Source organism: Piliocolobus tephrosceles, chromosome Y (genome assembly GCF_002776525.5).
Source record: "Piliocolobus tephrosceles isolate RC106 chromosome Y, ASM277652v3, whole genome shotgun sequence".
NCBI lineage: Eukaryota > Metazoa > Chordata > Mammalia > Primates > Cercopithecidae > Piliocolobus > Piliocolobus tephrosceles.
In genome coordinates this window covers 8,100,418-8,119,646 of record NC_045456.1, presented here as the reverse complement: position 1 = coordinate 8,119,646, position 19,229 = coordinate 8,100,418, and the positions used below count along the sequence as shown (strand labels likewise).

The following is a 19,229-nucleotide window of genomic DNA, read 5'->3' as shown; positions in this document are numbered from 1 at the left end:
TTTACTTTATTTGATCAAAAAGGTGAGACTATAAACCCAAATAGTTTAAAGTTCCAGTTGAAAAGAATGTACAGGGCATGTCATGTATGGGTTAGACAAATTGTCAAGTTAAAATTTAAAAATAAACTTCCTGCAATGTAGTAGTGTGCTTTACTTACATTACTAAGTTAAGCATAAGTAATTGATATAAATCTTTGTGAAGTGGAGTTTGGTCTTGCTTTTTGGTTGTTTCTTAAAGGTAGCAACCTTGCTGTACTGAGGAGCTATAATTTAAAGCATAAAACTGCACTATAAGTGAAAGGAGTTAGGCTAAATCAGCACACATATTAAGACATACTTTGAAAATTGCTCTTGACCAAACTTTATATGAGCTTGCTTTCTTGTAATTTTCCTAACTCTATAGGTTTGTATGCAGCAACAATTTCTGAGTTTTCTTAGGTTGCACTTAACTCTGACACCTATGATTCAAGTCCATCCCATGGGACATGAATTTTGGTAAACCTAGTGAGAGCTGACAACCCAGAAGGGGCCAGCCTTATGTCACTGCACGCCTCAATTTAAATAGACACAACAGCCTGGCTTACCTTTATTCCCAGAGCTTCTCCAGAAATAACAGCAACTGTCACACCATTCCTACTGGGTTTAGGGATTTCTTCACTTTTCAGTTCCTGGTACTGAGGCTCCACCATCTTCTCTGAGCTCCTCAAATTAACCCACAGTTGTAGGCCGTGGGCTGGCTCCTCCGAGCAAGGCATCTCAGCGTGCAGAATGCCCCGGCCCGCAGTCATCCACTGCAAACACCAAACCAACAAAAAGGAAATGTAACCAAGCTCCTAATAAGTCTACAGGTGGAACAATTAAAACACCATCACGCAGCGAGGCATCTTACAGGTGCTGCTATCAGAGCCCCGGGGCATCGAGAGGAATAATAAACATCAGTGACAACTGCTGGGGCCCTTTCCAGTTTTGCAAATGCTTTCTGTGCTTCCTCACTTGAAATCAACACATCGGAACTGAAATTCCCACGAATGGAAGAATCCTCTCTTTGACATCCCTGAGTCTTAGATTAAGCTCTAAGACGGGGAGTTGCAGGAAGATAGTATACTGGGCTGTGTTCTCAGGAGATACAACTTAAGAAGTGAAAAAAGCAGGATTTGGCAGGGGGAGAAGCCGACCAGCAATGCAGTTACTACAGAGGCTTTAGCCAATCCAACAGGAAACTCTGGAGTTGAGATGAACCTTCAGAATTGTCCCAGCTTGAGACAATGTGACCCAAGTTTTTACATCCCCACATCAGCAAACCATTGACTGTGGGCCATCCCCAAGTAGAAAGCAGGGCAGTTCCTAGGGAGGGAAGCAGCTGTGAGCCATCAGCAGCCAGTGTTCCTAGACATTGGAGGATAAATATGTGGGCCTAAAAATACATTTGGAGGTCCCCAGTATCCACTATACTGTGGGTGGTTAACTTGTGTCTGTACTTGCTCACTTCCAGTAACGGAACCCCCGCTACTTGGAGAAACAATTATTGCCTCCACTGTTGCGCAGATTCTTCAAGTGTTTGTTCATATCTTTATTAAGAGCAGATTAGGGACCAGCCCCAAAGCCTAAATCTTGGAATCTGGAGATGAAGGTATGAACATCATAGATGCATTTCCTGTCTTAGTTTGAGTTCTCCCACAGAAGTTCCTGAGACAAAGACATGTGCAGGTTGTTTATTTGGAAAGTGACGCAGAAAGCACAAGTGAGAGAGTAGGGGAGAGTGAGGCAAGGGAGAAAGCCAAAAAGAGTTGTTAATGACAAGGTTACATCTGTGGACATCTGGAATTCAATCCCACTTGGAACCATATACGTGCTTTCAAAGTGCTGCATGGAGAAGAGGGGAAGCTAGGGTATTTAGACTCCAATTCTCATCCTTCACTGACCAAGAGTTCCCATGGGAGTGTTACATCACTGACACATATGGTCTGCCCAATACGTGAGCTGGAGAAAGCCCTCAGACAGAGTAGCAGCAGTTGAGATGGTGCTGCACACATACGGGGACCATCACCACCTGAACTCACAGTTGGGCCAAGGGGCTATGAGGCAGGCCATCAACAGCATCTTCCACACAGCCCTCGTCGGGGGAATAATCCTTAAACAAACAATGTCATGCATCATTATTGCCATTATAATTGTGCTTGGCACTTCAAAGAATCACAGGGTTCTGTGAGCACATGAAATGTCCTGCTCAGTTCAAGGCAGCTTATGTGAGGGTGCAGTCTTCAGACTGAGATCCAAACAAGGAGTAAGAATTAGCCAGGGGAAGGGGAACAGGAAGAGGATTCCACGGAGAGATAATAGCATGTGAAAAAGACTCTGAGACAAGAATGAGCATTATTAGTTGAAGGATCTGAAAGGAGGCCAGTGCATACTTTAAAGATTTTTTTTCTTCTATGAAGTCTAGATTTCCCTCTACTCCCATTTGAAAAGGCTTGTTAAACCTTCTAATGTAGGAGTTGGCAAACCACAGCCTGGGGGCCCAATCTAACCTGCCACCTGTTTCTGTAAAGGTTTATTGGCACATGGTCATACCCATTCATTAACATACGGTCTATGTCTGCTTTCACGCTGCAGTGACAGAGTCTGGTAGCGGCAGCAGAGACCATATGGCCCCCAAAGCTCATTTGCCCTTTATAGAAAAAATGTGTTGACCCTGCGCTAGTGCAGTATAAGGTATACCTAAACACCCTCTTATGCTGCATTTCTTCTGTCTAATGATAGCTATTGGTGCCCCTCAAAGACATCTTCCCATTTTTAAGCATTTTCCTTTTCCCTTAAAAGTTCATTTCTTTGTATTTTCAATGCCGTGGTTATCCTTTTTAGATATGAGCTAGTTTGGTACTACCTTACTTAAAATGGCCTATATATGGGATCTGGAAGGGGAGAACGGGGTTCTCTTTCCATCCTCATCATTTACTAGCTCTGAGGCCATGGGTATCTGTTTTTAAAAACATCTTTAAATCCCCATTTCCTCATTTTAAAAAATGAGATGAGAATAATATTATACTTCTTTTTGCTGGGCACAGTGGCTCATGCCTGTAACCTAAGCACTTTGGGAGGCCAAGGCGGGTGGATTGCTTGAGCCTAGGAGTTTGAGACCAGCCTGGACAACATAACGAGACCCCATCTCTACAAAAAAAATAAAATTAGCCAGGTGTGGTGTTGTGCACCTGTGGTCCCACCTACTAGGGAGGCTAAGGTGGAAGGATCGCTTGAGGTGGGGAGGTCGAGACTGCAGTGAACCGTGAATGCACCACTGCACTACGGCCTGAGCAACAGAGTGAGGCCCTGTCTCAAAATGATAATAATAATAATACTTATCGCAAAGACATCATGCATATGAAAACTCTGAATAAACTGAAAGACACTATGCAATCATCATCCTAATCAATGTGAAGTTATAGTGGTAGAAAAAGTGTTGACCAATGCCTCACACGTATGGCTGCTAGGCAGCTCCATGGTGCAGATGGCAGAAGTCACCACTTCCATGAACAGGACATTTCCAGTCATCGTATCTAGCTTTGTAAGCAGTCTTCATTTCGTTTTCTGCTCCAGTGAGAGGTTACTATTGACTTTTTGCCATGACTTTGTTCTTTTGCTTTTTTGTCTTTAAATTTCACTTTCACTGAAATCTTATGATTCAAATATGTGAATTTATCATTCCTCAAAACATATATATATAAAATCCCAGAAAGTACCTGGTATAGAGTTCTGACTTACAAAACTGGCAAATATGATCCAAGTATTTTGGGGGATTTTGACTGTAACATATCTCAGACAAGACTAGGATGATGGAGGGCTCAAGGTCATTGTCTTAAGTGATAACACCTAACCCTGCAAAATGCAGCAGAGTGGTCTACAAAGATGAGGACTGAAACAATCACTGAATTTGGCAATTGGGACATCACAAGTGACCATTATCTGAATAGCTTCAGTAAAGATTTGGAAGGGGCTACTGAGAGGCCAAATCTGATTTCAGTAAGTGCAAAATGAATGAAAGATAAGGAAGTTGGCATATCATTCCTGATTACTTTTATTATTATTATTATTATTATACTTTAAGTTCTAGGGTACATGTGCACAATGTGCAGGTTTGTTACATATGTATACATGTGCCATATTGGTGTGCGGCACCCATTAACTCGTCATTTACATTAGGTACATCTCCTAATGCTATCCCTCCCCACAAAAGGCCCCGGTGTGTGATGTTCCCCTTCCTGTGTCCAAGTGATCTCATTGTTCAATTCCCACCTATGAGTGAGAACATGCAGTGTTTGGTTTTCTGTTCTTGCGATAGTTTGCTGAGAATGATGGTTCCCAGCTGCATCCATGTCCCTACAAAGGACACGAACTCATCCTTTTTTATGGCTGCATAGTATTCCATGGTGTATATGTGCCACATTTTCTTAATCCAGTCTGTCACTGATGGACATTTGGGTTGATTCCAAGTCTTTGCTATTGTGAATGGTGCCGCAATAAACATACGTGTGCATGTGTCTTTATAGCAGCATGATTTACAATCCCTTGGGTATATACCCAGTAATGGGATGGCTGGGTCCAGTGGTATTTCTAGTTGTAGATCCTTGAGGAATTGCCACACTGTTTTCCACAATGGTTGAACTAGTTTACAGTCCCACCAACAGTGTAAAAGTGTTCCTATTTCTCCACATCCTCTCCAGCACCTGTTGTTTCCTGACTTTTTAATGATTGCCATTCTAACTGGTGTGAGATGGTATCTCATTGTGGTTTGATTTGCATTTCTCCAATGGCAAGTGATGATGAGCATTTTTTCATGTGTCTGTTGGCTGTATGAATGTCTTCTTTTGAGAAGTGTCTGTTCATATCCTTTGCCCGCTTTTTGATGGGGTTGTTTTTTTCTTGTAAATTTGTTTGCATTCTTTGTAGGTTCTGGATATTAGCCCTTTGTCAGATGAGTAGATTGCAAAAATTTTCTCCCATTCTGTAGGTTGCCTCTTCACTCTGATTGTAGTTTCTTTTGCTGTGCAGAGGCTCTTTAGTTTAATTAGATCCCATTTGTCAATTTTGGCTTTTGTTGCCGTTGCTTTTGGTGTTTTAGACATGAAGTCCTTGCCCATGCCTATGTCTTGAATGGTATAACCTAGGTTTTCTTCTAGGGTTTTTATGGTTTTAGGTCTAACATCTGAGAAATGTAAGAAAAAGACTAGGTGGGAACTAAAAAGTGATTGAGGGGTCAAGGAAAGTGTGAAAGAAGAATATAAGAGACCTGTGTGGTTTCCAGGCTGAGTAAAATAATCTGTAGAAAGGGAGAAGTCAAGAATATAATAGAGAGAGTGTGGAAAGGGTGAATATACTGGAAGTGGGCAGGATCAAGCATGTGCACCCAAAAACTACTAAACCACCAGCAATTCCTTGTCCTTGGCCATACCTGCAAATCTCCTGGCTTCATTTGACCAGTGTGTCCACAGAAGTCTTCATGGGCCATGCTGCCCCCTTCCAGGAGGTAGGATACCTTTGAAAAACAAACAGGAAAAAAAGTAGATCCTTTGCCTATTTTTAAATTGGGTTATTATTTAATTATTCCCTCTGACTTGTATGAGTTCCTTGTATGTTTTGGAACTTAATCCCTTATTGGATAATATGGTTTGCAAACATTTTCTCCCATTCTGTGAGTTGCCTTTTCATTTAAAAAAAAATAGGCAAATGACTTGAATAGACACTTTTCCAAGGAAGACATACAAATGGCCAACAGGTATATGAAAAGGTAGTCAACATCATCAGAAAAATGCAAATGAAAGCTACAATGAGACGTTATCTCACATCTGTTGGGACAGCTGTTAACAAAAAGTCAAAAGAAAACAAGTGCTGGTGAGGGTGTGGAGAAAAGGGAATCCTTATACATTGCTGGTGGGATGGTAAATTAGTATAGACATTATAGAAAAGAATATGGAGGTTCTTCAAAAGATGAAAAATAGAATTCCTATGCAACACAGCAATCTCATCCTGGGTATATATCCAAACAAAATAAAATCACTATCTCAAAGAGTTATTTTATACTCCCATGTTCATTGCAGCATTATTCGTAATAGTCAAGATATGGAAATAACTAGAGTATCTGTTGATCAATAAATAGATAATGTGATATATATACACAATGGAGTACTATTAAGCCTTAAAAAAGAAGGAAATGTTGCAATTTTCAGCAACACAGATGAACCTGGAGGATATTATGCTAAGTGAAATAAGCTAGACACAGAGGGACAAATACCGCATGATCTCACATAAACAGAGTAGAAGGATATCTACCAGGGGTCAGGACGTAGGAACATGGGAAGATGTTGATTAAAGGGTACAAACTTGCGGTGACAAGATGAATATGTTCTGAAGACCTAAATCACAGCATAGTGACTAGAATTAATAGTAAGTATTGTACACTTAAAATTTCCTAAGAGAGTAATCTTCTGTGCTCTCACCATAAAAATAGGTAACTATGTGAGGTAATGGATACCTTAGCTTGATTGTGGTAATCATTCCACAATGTATACATACATCATCACATTGTACACCTTGAATATAAACAATTTTTATTTGTCAACCATACCTCAATAAAGCTCGAAAAAAAGGAAAAAGAAAAAGTAGGTATTGGGTAGCTGTGAAGATGTGTTTGCTTTTTCCACAGAAAATTTGTTGAGAAAAGTATCAGGAGCAACTAAGTGGAGTAAACTGAGAGAAAGAATCTCTGTGACTGGGCCACATTAGCCATAAAATGTCTTTGAGAGAATTTCACCTAGGTGCCCCTTCCTCCTGGCAGATGCATCCCTGAGCCTGCCAGAGCTCACAGCTGAGTGAAAAGAGCTGCCACTCACCTCTTCAGCCCAGCAGATGATGGCCCTGGCATGGTGGGCCCTGGAGATCAGGGTGAAAGAGAGACAGCTCCTGTTGAACCAGCAGGGTCCCTATTACCAAGGCTTGTTCACACAGGTGTGTGGGATGACATATGTGAGGTCTCCACACCTTCGCCAAAAAGCTGCCTCAGGAAATCCAAAGGAAACGTATTTCTGACACCAAGCACACAAACTTGCTAGGTGCTCAATAAATGTTTCTAAAATACATTAAATGAATTCATATAAATTAAAGTCAACTTTTCCAGGGACGTGTCTATACTAAATCTAAAAGTGGAAAGAAATTCTATGCTGCCCAATAGAGTAGCCACTAGCAACACGTAGCTATTTAAATTTGAATTAATTAAAATTAAATAAAATTGGCTGGGTGTGGTGGTTCACGCCTGTAATTCCAGCACTTTGGGAGGCCAAGATGGGCTGATCACCTGAAGTCAGGAGTTCAAGACCAGCCTGGATAACACAGTGAAACCCCGTCTCTACTAAAACTACAAAAAAATTAGCCGGGTGTGGTGGCAGGCGCCTGTAATCCCAGCTACTGGGGAGACTGAGGCAGGAGAATCACTTCAACTCGGGAGGCAGAGGGTGCAGTGAGCCAAGACTGCACCATTGCACTCCAGCCTGGGCAACAAGAGTGAGACTTCATCTCAAAACAAAACAAAACAAAACAAAAACAAAAAAAATTAATTTAATTTAAAATTCAGCACCTCAGGTGCACCTGCCACATTTTGGGTGCTCAAAAGCCCCATCCGGCTAATGGCTATCATATTGGATAGTGCAGATTATAGAACATTTCCATCTTTACAGAAAATTCCATTTGCTAGCACAGATTTAGAGAGAATGAATTTGAAAAGCAGTAGTCAACTATGGTAGGCATTTTGTGTACATAGAAAAACGTTCCCAGGACTTTCTGCAATCACAGTACCTTTTGGTAGAACAAGAATCGCATCAACTCTAAAAAGCAGAAGAAAATTAAACCCTTCTTATTTCATTATTCTACTAAAGGGAAAAATCAAGCAACTCTAAACTTCTCATTTTAAGGCTATTGTGATTATTCTAGCAAATAAAGATTAAAAGATATCAAATAATCAGCAAGAATTTAAAATTACCTCGGGAACATGGTAACATTGTTATTTGAAATATATAATTTAGCACTTAAAGCGTAAAATGTTGTGTGTCAGGACATGGGCTCTTTTTGTATAATCTATTTGGATTCGACATCCATTTTGTATGCAGTTGGGAAATTTATCTGCAACTCCTTCAAGAAATACCAATCAGCCTAAACAGTTCTGAAAGGCATGTGCAAAACCATGTTTATCTGCAAAACACGTGTGGCTCCCCAACTTAAGCTTAAGGGCGACAAGTTCTAACATTTACATTATCATTACTGGATGAATTTTTGTATATTAGCTATCTCAATGTTTTCTTTAAAACTTAATGTGTTTATCCTTCTTAATCTTGGATACTGTACTTCAAAATTTTATTAACTATTATTAAATGAGTGAACCAGAAAATGTAGCCTCTGACTAAAATCCCAACATATTTTGTAATTATGTAGCCAGACCTAATTTTCACTCAAATATATTCAACCAAATAAACCAATTTAAATCAGTACTTAAAAAGAATAAGCAATGCTTTGTACCAACAAATCCCTAAATCCAAAATAAACAACAGAGTGGAAATATTATAAGATTTAAAAAAGAAAGAAAAACAAAAAATGCCCAGGAGGCAAGAGAAGAGAAAATATTTATGAAGTTCTCAGCATATACATCAGATATTGCTGTTTTACACAAACAAAATTGTTATTTCCTCCTCTATACAAGCACTCACCAAATATGTCAAAGCCAGATTGTGTTTGTAGTCTATGTTTTTGCTTTATCCTAAGGCATAAAAAGTAGACCTAACTAGTCTTTTTTATATGAAAATTCAAAAGGTTGTTTTAAAAAATCCTAAATAGCAATGGTTATTATTCTGCCCTACACATTTGTATATTTGACATAATCATAAGATATCCATTCAAATATATAAAAGCTATGATACAATAACTTTAAAATAATATATTGAGAAGGTAAGTGCACCAACAACATTCATTGAACAAATGCTCACTGAAGTCCTACAATGTTGTAGGTACTGTGTTGGGAGATAAAAAAGTGGAGAAGAGGCAGGGCGCGGTGGCTCAAGCCTGTAATCCCAGCACTTTGGGAGGCCGAGACGGGTGGATCACGAGGTCAGGAGATCGAGACCATCCTGGCTAACACGGTGAAACCCTGTCTCTACTAAAAAAATACAAAAAACTAGCCGGGTGAGGTGGCGGCGCCTGTAGTCCCAGCTACTGGGGAGGCTGAGGCAGGAGAATGGCGTAAACCCGGGAGGCAGAGCTTGCAGTGAGCTGAGATCCGGCCACTGCACTCCAGCCAGGGCGACAGAGCGAGACTCCGTCTCAAAAAAAAAAAAAAAGTGGAGAAGACAGATACAGTAATTGTCTTCATGAAGCTTATATTCTCATGAGGAAGATATACAGTAAGTAGGACTGGTGGATTTGAAAGTAGAAATTGAGTTTGTAGAGCCAAGCCCCCTCCTCTCTTCCTCCTCTTGACAATGAGCCCACCCACAGAAAGCAAGTGCTTTCTCTCTTTGTCTCCATGAGAGAGACTAGCACCTGTGGTGGTAGCCAACAGGGGTCTAGCACAGCTGGTGAGATCTGAGTAAGTCTGCCTTATTTCCAGGTGCAGTATTCAGAAGCCCACCTGCCTGCAGATATAAGTTACCTTCTCCAATATCAGCTTTATCCGAAATAAAGATATTTTTGTCTGCCATCTTTCTTATTCCTTTATCTTCTCAATTGGTTGAGAATTCAGGCTGGGAGAACAAGTTAGTATTTATTATGCCTCCTAATACCTCAACTAAAAGCAATAAAAGCCTTGCTACTGTCATGTTGTTGACGTTTTATATTGCAGATTTATAATAAACTCACCTCTTCCTGAGCTAACTTTACTGGATGCCAGTTCTTGAATCAAAATATTTATAGAGCACGTAATACAGTGCAAATCAGGGCTGGCTGACACAAGGACTCTCCACGTTTCATCCTGCAGAACAATATCATTGAGGTATACTGTGAACAGAATAGCCTAGGCAGGGCCTTTACCCCAGCAGGCCATAGGCAGATGGCTACAAAAATGAGAGGTTCTAGGTTTGAAGTCTAAAATCCCCATCTGGGAGCTTGCTATAGTAATGGCAACAATGTGACATTGGCACAGGGATAGAAGAGACCCATTTGTATGCGAAATTAATATATGAGAGTAGCAATTTCAAATCAGTGGGGCAAGGATGTATTTCCCAGTGAATGATGTTGGAACAAATGACCATATGAAAAAAGACAGTAATCCCCCACTATATACAAAAACATGTTCCAAATAGATGAAGGATTTAAATGCAAATAGTACACGTCTGAGATTTAAATCTAAGGAGACAAAAAAACACATGATTTTCTGCACAATTCTATTCTCTGTAATATTTACTGTAATAGCAAAAGACAGGGACATTCTGGATGATAGGTTAATAGGTAACACAACTAAATTACAGTGTAGCCATATAAGAGAATGCTACGCAATTGTTAAAAAGTGATATAGATCTTTATTTATTAACACGGAAAAAAAAGAAATATTATTTAATTGAAAAAGCAGGTTACAGAACAGCCATTCTATTTAAAGGGGGCAAATAAAACAATGTATTTAAATGGACTCATTTAAATAAAATTATCCAGTTGTGTTAGTATGGATGGAGGTGTCTGGATGAACATACATCACAGTGTGAACAGTGGTCATCTCCAGAGAGTAGAATTTCAGATATGTTTCTTTCCATTTTTCTGATAGTTTGAATTTTCTGTAATAATGAATTGGCTTTTATACAATGAAAGCAACATTTTTATTTTGGAAAAAACAAAGATGCTGCCACTAATCAGTGGATGAAAGTAAGTGGTATAGTTTATTTTACATAGATGCTGATGAGTATCTTGTTCCCCGTTTAGGTGAACTGGGGCTGGATAGAAAGGCAGTGAGACACAAGGGGAAACACGAAGAATCAGAAGAGTAACTCCATATTACATGTAGGACAATGCAGCTCCGACTTGAACATGTGCTACTGTGTGGGAAAGACCTGCATTTTTTACAGAGAGTGTTTATGTCAGAATAGGAACAAAGCATTTAGGATCTAATACAAAGCTTAAAAATTTAAGGGGACAAACAAAAGCTTCCAGATTTCAAACCATCAGCCAAAGTATAAGGGGTGGTGTCTAGAATTGCTTTGCTTTTCCTGCTGCACATGCATTTTTAATTAAAATAATTGCATGAGAAAGGCAATCTCCATTCTGTTTGGGCTGAAGCTCCCTTTTGGGCTCTCAAAGGAGTCCCTTTCAAATCATATTCTTTTCCATCCCCAAATATTTTTCAATTATCCAAGCCTAAGGGCTTTCAGGTTGCTAACCATCTAAAACTATGTCAAGGAACTTTAAAAAGTAAATTGTGGTGCGTATGACTCATTTAAGGATGAAAATCTAAGTGGACATCAAGGTTTTTTTTTTCCAAATTTGATTTTAGGAAGCAATTTCAACACTTTTTAAAAAAGATTCAGGAAACAGTTATCCCCCCTTTCCTCTACTTTTGCAGTGTGGATGTTCCTTTCCCTGGTTATACAGTTAAACCTCATTGCTCCTATCCTAAATATCATAAAATCTGAATTAGAGAAGTCTGGTCAATGAAGTTTTATTGAATACAAAATGCCTACCTTTTACTACTTAAAGCAAAAAACATACTTTCAGTCTTTGGGGAAAAAAATCAGAAACCAAGGAAACTACTGACCTTTTACTTATTATAACCTTTTATTTGTTTTTTTGCTAAGTAGTGTAAATGCTAGACTGAGACTTTACATATAAATTAATGTCTGTAGAGGATTTTTTTAAAAACTGAAGCAGTACTTCTGAGAGTTGACACAATCCAGATGATTTTTTAGGGTATTACATAATCACAAACACCTGGAGAATTGCCGTGGGTGGCTGACGAATTGTGAGTGTTATGTTTAAACTCAAGAGTTGCATGTGTGTAATTAAGTAAGAAAGTTGTAATCTGAAACAGGTGTTTTCTTAAAGCACTTGATGTGCTTCTTGGTCCCGCTTCCTCTTTTCCCCCTTCTAATTCTTTCCGTGGGTCTTTACTAAATATTTTTTTGCTTCCTTGTCAGTTCTTGTTTCCTTGTGTGTTTGTGTTTGGGGGCAGAAGGACAAAACACACAATAGTGATGAAAGAGAAGTGTCACTTGCCATATGAAGTTTAGGAAAGGTGCACCTCAAGGAGCTATACATTAATTCTGAAGAATTACAAAGCAAGAGAGAATATAGTTTGTTCTTTCTGGCTGGTATTTAGAAGGCAGAGTGTGAGTACCTCATTCAGTGTTTGGGAATAAGATGCAAGACCTCTTCGTTAAATGTTTATATTATAGGGAAAACTATGTTTTCCTTTAATTTCCATTTGCTTTAAAATAGTGGCTTTTTTTTTTTTTTTTTTTTTTGGGTCTACTAGTGGCTTGGTAGGAAAAGGAGAAAAACAAAACAAAACACGAGTTGAGGTCATGGCTGATGAGAGATGCCAGCAAGGAACATATTGCATAATAGAAGCTGCTAACTGGTCTTCAAGGATATTTGAATCCATACAATTAAGGACTCAAGTTATTTTATAAAAATGTTTTCATGACTTGAGTAGAAACCTGGAAAATCACCCCACTAAATTGACTCACCCAATCCCAACCCCGCATACACACCTTCACAAGTTCCAAAAGGTGGTTTTAACAAAAAGGAAAAGATAACCAACACAGTTCAAGTATTCAGCCAATGGACAAACCCAAGTATTTGAAAGCTCTACCAGATCCTGCCTTACATGTCCCTGCCACTACCCTGCAGAAGCACCAGTGCTTCAGAGACTCCCGCCACTCTGCCCCCTGCAGGTGTGGCCCTGTCTCCAAAACTACTCGGGCTTTGTGGCTCTGGTGCAAACCTCAGGTTTGCCATTTACCTGGTTTGGTATGCAGGGTGAACTCCCTTCACTTCTTGGAGGCTCAGTCTCCTCATGTACAGAATAGACCTGGGAGGTGAGGTCTCCGAGTGTGATAAGTAGTAAGCGAGTAATGTGTGCAAAGCACCTGGCCCATAACAGGTGATGAGTAAGTTCTAGAGTTGGCACAGCCACCACAGCTCCGTGGGGCAGAGATCCCATTCGTGGATCCTCATTCAGGCTTCTTGGAATAGTTCCCCCCACCCCCTCCAATAGTCTCACAGTTCACCTCCTCGCTTCACTCAAGCCTCTGTTCAAATGTTACTGCCTAAGAAAGGCCATCTCCAACCAGCCCATCTGGTCTAATTTATCAACCAATTCTTTATCCTCCTACCATGGTTTGTTTCTTCTTCCTAGCTTTTTCACTGTGGGACACTATATTATGTAATTATTTGTTATTCATTTATTGCCCGTCTTCATTAAGAGAATGTAAGCCCCATGAAGGCAGGGACTTTTTTAACTTACTTCTTTAACTTAGCTACAATGGTGCCTAGCATACAGCTGGCACTGAAGATTTGTTCAATTAAGGAATGAATTGATCAATCAATGGATGGATGGATGAATAGATCTTATATTTGCATAGCATTTCAGCATTTACAAAGCATCTGATCCTGGAAATATGCGATCACCTATATATTATTGATGAAAACATCGTGGCTTAGTGAGATTAAGGTTACAGTTAATAATAGCAGAACAAGGATCTAAACCAACATTTTCTGTCCCTGAGAATAAAACTACTTTCACTCCCCCACCCCCACGCTGCCTCACAAATGCTGACGGCATATTGCCAGTAACATACGTGCTGGGAGCACAGGGCTTGTTTCAGAGGAGAAATCCCATGACAATTGCAATAGGAGCCAGAACTGCAAGGATTTCACACAGGTAACAAGAGGACTTTGCCAACTTCAACGGCTTCAGGCAAACTGGCTATTTCAGGCAAAGAAAGGGTTCTACTGCTAATATACACAAAGCTGAAAATAGGCCTCATGATTTCTGAGTGAAAGGAGGAGGTTTATGGACGATCCCAAAGCTACAGGATCCTGAGATGAGGCGATCATGAAATCCTTCTTTGGTGTGGATATCAAAGAGTTCTACCTAACATCTAACTACAAAGAGAAGAACAACTGACGTACTTGTCTCTTATTTTTTTATGTTGTTCCCATTCTCAAGTCTCCCAAACCTATCTTTTTCTTTCACTCTGATTAACATTTCTGACACAGACATCAGGGTTCTATAATAATCATATTCCCAAACCTAACTACTCAAGAGAGCTGAATTACAAACTCCCTGCGAAACTTCCAGCTGCTTCTAGAACCCCAGGACCAGGAATGTCCCTTTTCATTCCAACCCAGACCAGGAATAAATGTTTTGGGATATCTCTTCAGACAAGCTACGCCTGGGTCTCCATGTAATCAGCAGCCCAACTTCTTAACTGGCACCACCTACATCTGGCAAAACTGTGCTCAAGATGTTCATTTCCGGTGTTTTAATTCCCACGTTATACTGAAGGGGCCTGAAGGGAATGGTTTGCTAACTTCTATGATCACGCAAATTTCCACATACAAGTGTTCTCTGTACCTAAGGGAGAAAACGGGTAGTCAGAACTACTGTTGCTTAAGAGAGCCCTCTGCTGACACAAATGACACGTGCTCATTCTTTTCCTAAAATCAAACCTCACCAAACCAGATCTATGTCTTGCCAATAGATCCACTGATTACTAAATATGTCTTGCAGCACATGCATGTTGTCTCTGCTTAAAGACTGTGTGTCACTGTGGCAGGTTGCCACCTAGTCATTGAGGGATCAGCTATGTTGTGGCGTAGAGGGAAGTTCTTCTGCTCAGTACAGTCTCCAGTTGAAAGTTACTAAGGCAGACACCTAAGAATGAGGTGGCTGAATACACTTGTTTGTACATATGGTTTTGGGCAGGTTTGGGACTCACAGGGGTCTTACAGAGGAATAGGTTTGAGAGACTCATGTCAATTTTCCTTTTAATATTTTGTTTAAAATTAATTACAATATTTAATTAAGCAGCTGACACATTGTTATGGGTACATTATTATTATGATTCCCTGATTCAATTCACTGTAGATACAATTTCTCAAACTTTTAGTGAGTGTGATCATTATACTTGATGTTATCGGGCCCCAGGCCCCAGGATTTTGGACATCAAGAGGCAATAAAACATTTTATAATAAAGGGGTCTGAGAGAGGGATGCCAATTTTTTGCCTTCCTTAGTCTTTTAAAAATAAAAGTTAAATTTTGGAATAATTTTTAAGTTTACATAACAATTGTAAAGATAGTATGGAGAGTCCACCCAACTTCTCCTGCCATTAACATATTGCATAACCTCAGAACATTTGCCAAGACTAAGAAACCAACATTGATACATTGCCATTAACTAAAGTATATCACTGATGTGGCTTTCACCAGTTTTTCTATGAATATCCATTTTCGGTCCAGGATCCATGTCATCATGTCTCCTTGGTTTCTTCCATCTGTGACAGTTTCTCACTCTTTCCTTGTTTTTCATGAGCTTGATAATTGTGAAGAGTACTGGTGAAGTATTTTATACAATGCTCCTCAATGGTGGGTGGTGGTGCCAACTTTTAAATTCAGATTGTGAAAGGTAAAAAGTATCTACTATGGTCATCATTTTATAAAAGAAAGGCCATTCTAACGACCAAAACAAGGAAGAATAGCAATATCTGAATAAAGAACAATCTTTTAAATAAAATAAATTTATCTCCAGGAAAGGCCCACTACTTTGCTAATCATTCCTCCCTCCCCTTTCTTTTTCTTTCTTTCGTTCTGGCCCACCCAAGATAAAATGTCATTACAAACTCACAAACAGGAAGTCAGGAATTACCTAGAAGGAACACAGTGGTCATTGCTTCCATACCTTCAGGGAGCTACCACTCTAGCAGAAGATAAACCACTAAAATATGCAGACAAGAGAAATGAAAGCTAAAGAGAAGTACAAGCGAATCTAGAGGAAAGATTGATTGTGACAAAGAATCCAGAGGAATGGGGGAGTAATTTGTGGAGGAGGAATCCTCCCAGGTGACTCTTAAAAAGATGAAATTTGGGGGAAAAAATTAAAGTGGGGTGAGAAGAAAATGTATATGGAAAGAGGGAAAAATTAGGTTGTAGTCAGTTATAAGCAACTAAAACATGAATTAATTATCATGTTACACTACATCATGAACAGTGTTGCAGCTATAAGAGGCAAGGTAAATGATTGCCCTTACATAACCAGGTACAATCAACCTAATCCATTTTCTCATTATACTAGAAGTTCAGAGGACAAGTGCGAGCACTATTTTGCACTTACAGGTAGGAAAATTCAGATCCCTGGACCATGAAACCATAGGTCCCACAGTAAGTGAGTGGCAGAAGGAGTATGGGGTGTTTATTCATAGTTTTATGATCTATGTCACCTGTACAATCTCATTTCTAATGGTATTAAAAATCTTTTAATCATCTGAATGTGCCAAAGTATTGAGAAAATATCAGATATATAGAAAGGGAACTTTGTTCCAGAAAGAGTGGTAGCAAAATAGAGTGGACAAATGTGGGCCTGGGATCATATGGGCCCACCAAATCTTGCTCTGTATGGCCTGTGTGAATTTCACAAGTCACAGCCTCCCTGAACCTTAGTTTCCTCATCTGTAAAATGGGGGGATAACAATTCTTACTTTTCAAAGTTGTTGTGAGGCTTACAGGTAATGTATCAACATATGAAGCTTCTCATAAATCAGCAGTTAATACTATTGCATGGCAACTTTCCTTCAAGTTTCATCCCATGCAGTTAGGCCTGTGATTCTAAGAGTCTATTGATTGGATGACTCTGAAGTAGCTTTGTTAATAATGTGGACGATTTGCATGAAGCTTTTTATCATATAGTGATCTATGTAAATTTATTTTGGACTTATTTCTCGTTTCACTTGAAAAGCTTTATTTTATATTTGATGACATAAAATAATGTTTTAACGATTGGCTTATAGTCTTTATTACATTTCCCCCCCTCAGTTTTTCTTCTTCCTTTTTTTTTTTTTTTTTTTTTTGAGACAGAGTTTAGCTCTTGTTGCCCAGGATGGAGTACAAAGGCGTGATCTCAGCTCACTGCAACCTCCACCTCCTGGGTTTGAGCAAGTCTCCTGGGATTACAGGCGCTCACCACCATGCCCAGCTAACTTCTTGTATTTTTTAGTAGAGACGGGGTTTCACCATGTTGGCCAGGCTGGTTTGAACTCCTGACCTCAGGTGATCCACCCGCCTCGGCCTCCAAAAGTGCTGAGATTACAGGCGTGAGCCACCGTGCCCGGTACCCCCAGCCCCCCACCTCCACAACACTCAAATTTTCTACTTAAAAACTCTTGGAATGCAGCCTTTAAGACAAGAATGGTTTTTGTTGGTAATTGCAATGTGGTGTGTGGGTGGGGTGTATAGGGAAATTTGTTGGGAATTTATTTGGACTACTTTCAAAGAATATTTCAGTTAAATTTCTACTCTCCCTCATGTGACCTACAGACCAGGCTTTAGTTCTTTGCTGTGGGAACTGTCCTGTGCACTGCAGGAGGTTTGGCAGCATCCCTGGCCTCTACCCACTAGATGGCAGTAGCACTCCCCAGTTGTGACACTCAGCAATGACTACAGAAATTGCCAAATGAGTCGCTTGTCAGGCTTTTGGCTAAGATCAAGTGTAGAAATTGCCATGTGACCCAGACGGACAAATCCCCTGCAGTTGAGAACCACTGACATAGACAGCACTCCACAAAAAGCAGAACTTTTAGGCTAAAGATGTTTTTATTTTAACATAATTGTGTTAAGTTGACAGTTTCAGGATGTGAAATATTGTTCATTCATCCATAGCTAGAGATCAAGCTTGGGCTTTGAAGTCCTTCTCCAATAATGGCCCAACCTAAAATTTTAGACCCCATAATACTCCTCCACCTCCCATCCTTCCACATCCCATTTGTAAGCCCAATTAGACGACTCACTGTTTCTACTAGATCCCCATACCGCACCTTTCACCTCTACCTCCACTATCCAGAGAGTCAAATCTTACTTATTGGTTAAGGCCTTCCTAAATGGCCAGATTTTCCCTGAAGCCCTCCCAGATCCTTCTGTTAGAAGGGATAGCTTCTGCCTCGAAACATGAAGCTTCTTCAACTATACCCATCTTGTTCCTCCTTAATTATTTTCTAACTTTCATGCAAATTGAAAGTCCTCTGCCTCCACTTCTAAACTCATGAGTGCACTCACTATTTTAATTTCCTTTCAGCTAGGGAATGTGTTGTGGAGGAGAAAGTTATGTTTTTGATTTAAGGCACTCTTAAATCTCATGGGCCCCTCGAATGGTGCACAAATGTTTTCTAGAGAAAGTCCTCATCCCCACTACACATTGGCGTATATTATTAGCTTATCTGGTTGACAGGAATAGAACACAAGTAAGGTTCACTTGATCTGGAGAGGGAGGCCTCAGCAAGAGTTCCCGGAGAACAAGTGATCATCAGGACCTTCACTAACCATGAGGGCACAGTTTATCTTTAAATATCTGAACGGCTGGTGTGTGAAGAAGGAATTTTGAAAACATGAATGTCTTAAATAACAAATACAACTAAACATTCTAAAGGTACAAAGAGAAAAAAAGGGTTCAGTGAAAACCAATAATCTTGTCCACAACTTTCCCTTGTCACCCACTAACCTTCCCTAGAGGTCACAATATGAGTTTCTTGAGGGTCCTTTCAGAGATAATCCAGGCAAGTCCAGGAATAAAGGTGTAAATGGAAACAACTCAAGTGTCCACCAGTGGATGATTGGATAACAAAATGTGGTCTATCCATACAACAGAATATCTATACAATACAATAGAATATTAGTCAGGCATAAAAAATATATATATGCTACAAACTGAATGAACCTTGAAAACATTATGCTAAGTGAAAGAGATCAAACACAAAAGGCCACATGTGATTCCTTTTATATGAAATAGAATAGACAAACAAATAGAGGCAGAAAGTGTGGTTCCTAGGAGCTGGAGGAAGGAAGAATGAGAAAAGACTGATAATGAGTTCAGGTTTACTTTCTGGGCTGATGAAAGTGTTCTGGAATCAGCAGTGATGGTTGTACAATCCTATAAATATGATATAAACCACTACTTTTTAAAAAGCTTTGTAAATACATATTTGTACCTGTTATGATGTG

General features: G+C 39.7%; 1 protein-coding gene across 2 annotated transcripts in view; it reads right to left on the bottom strand.

The window, feature by feature from the left end:
* PIR (pirin) overlaps positions 1-19,229 on the bottom strand; it is a 113,142-nt gene that overhangs the window by 71,846 nt on the left and 22,067 nt on the right. For both annotated transcript variants that reach the window (XM_023198948.1, XM_023198947.2), the window contains exons 4-5: positions 5,447-5,530; positions 585-791 (exon numbers count right to left, since the gene is read on the bottom strand). In XM_023198948.1, coding sequence (XP_023054716.1) covers positions 585-791; positions 5,447-5,530 — 291 coding nt within the window. The remainder of the gene's footprint in view (positions 1-584; positions 792-5,446; positions 5,531-19,229) is intronic.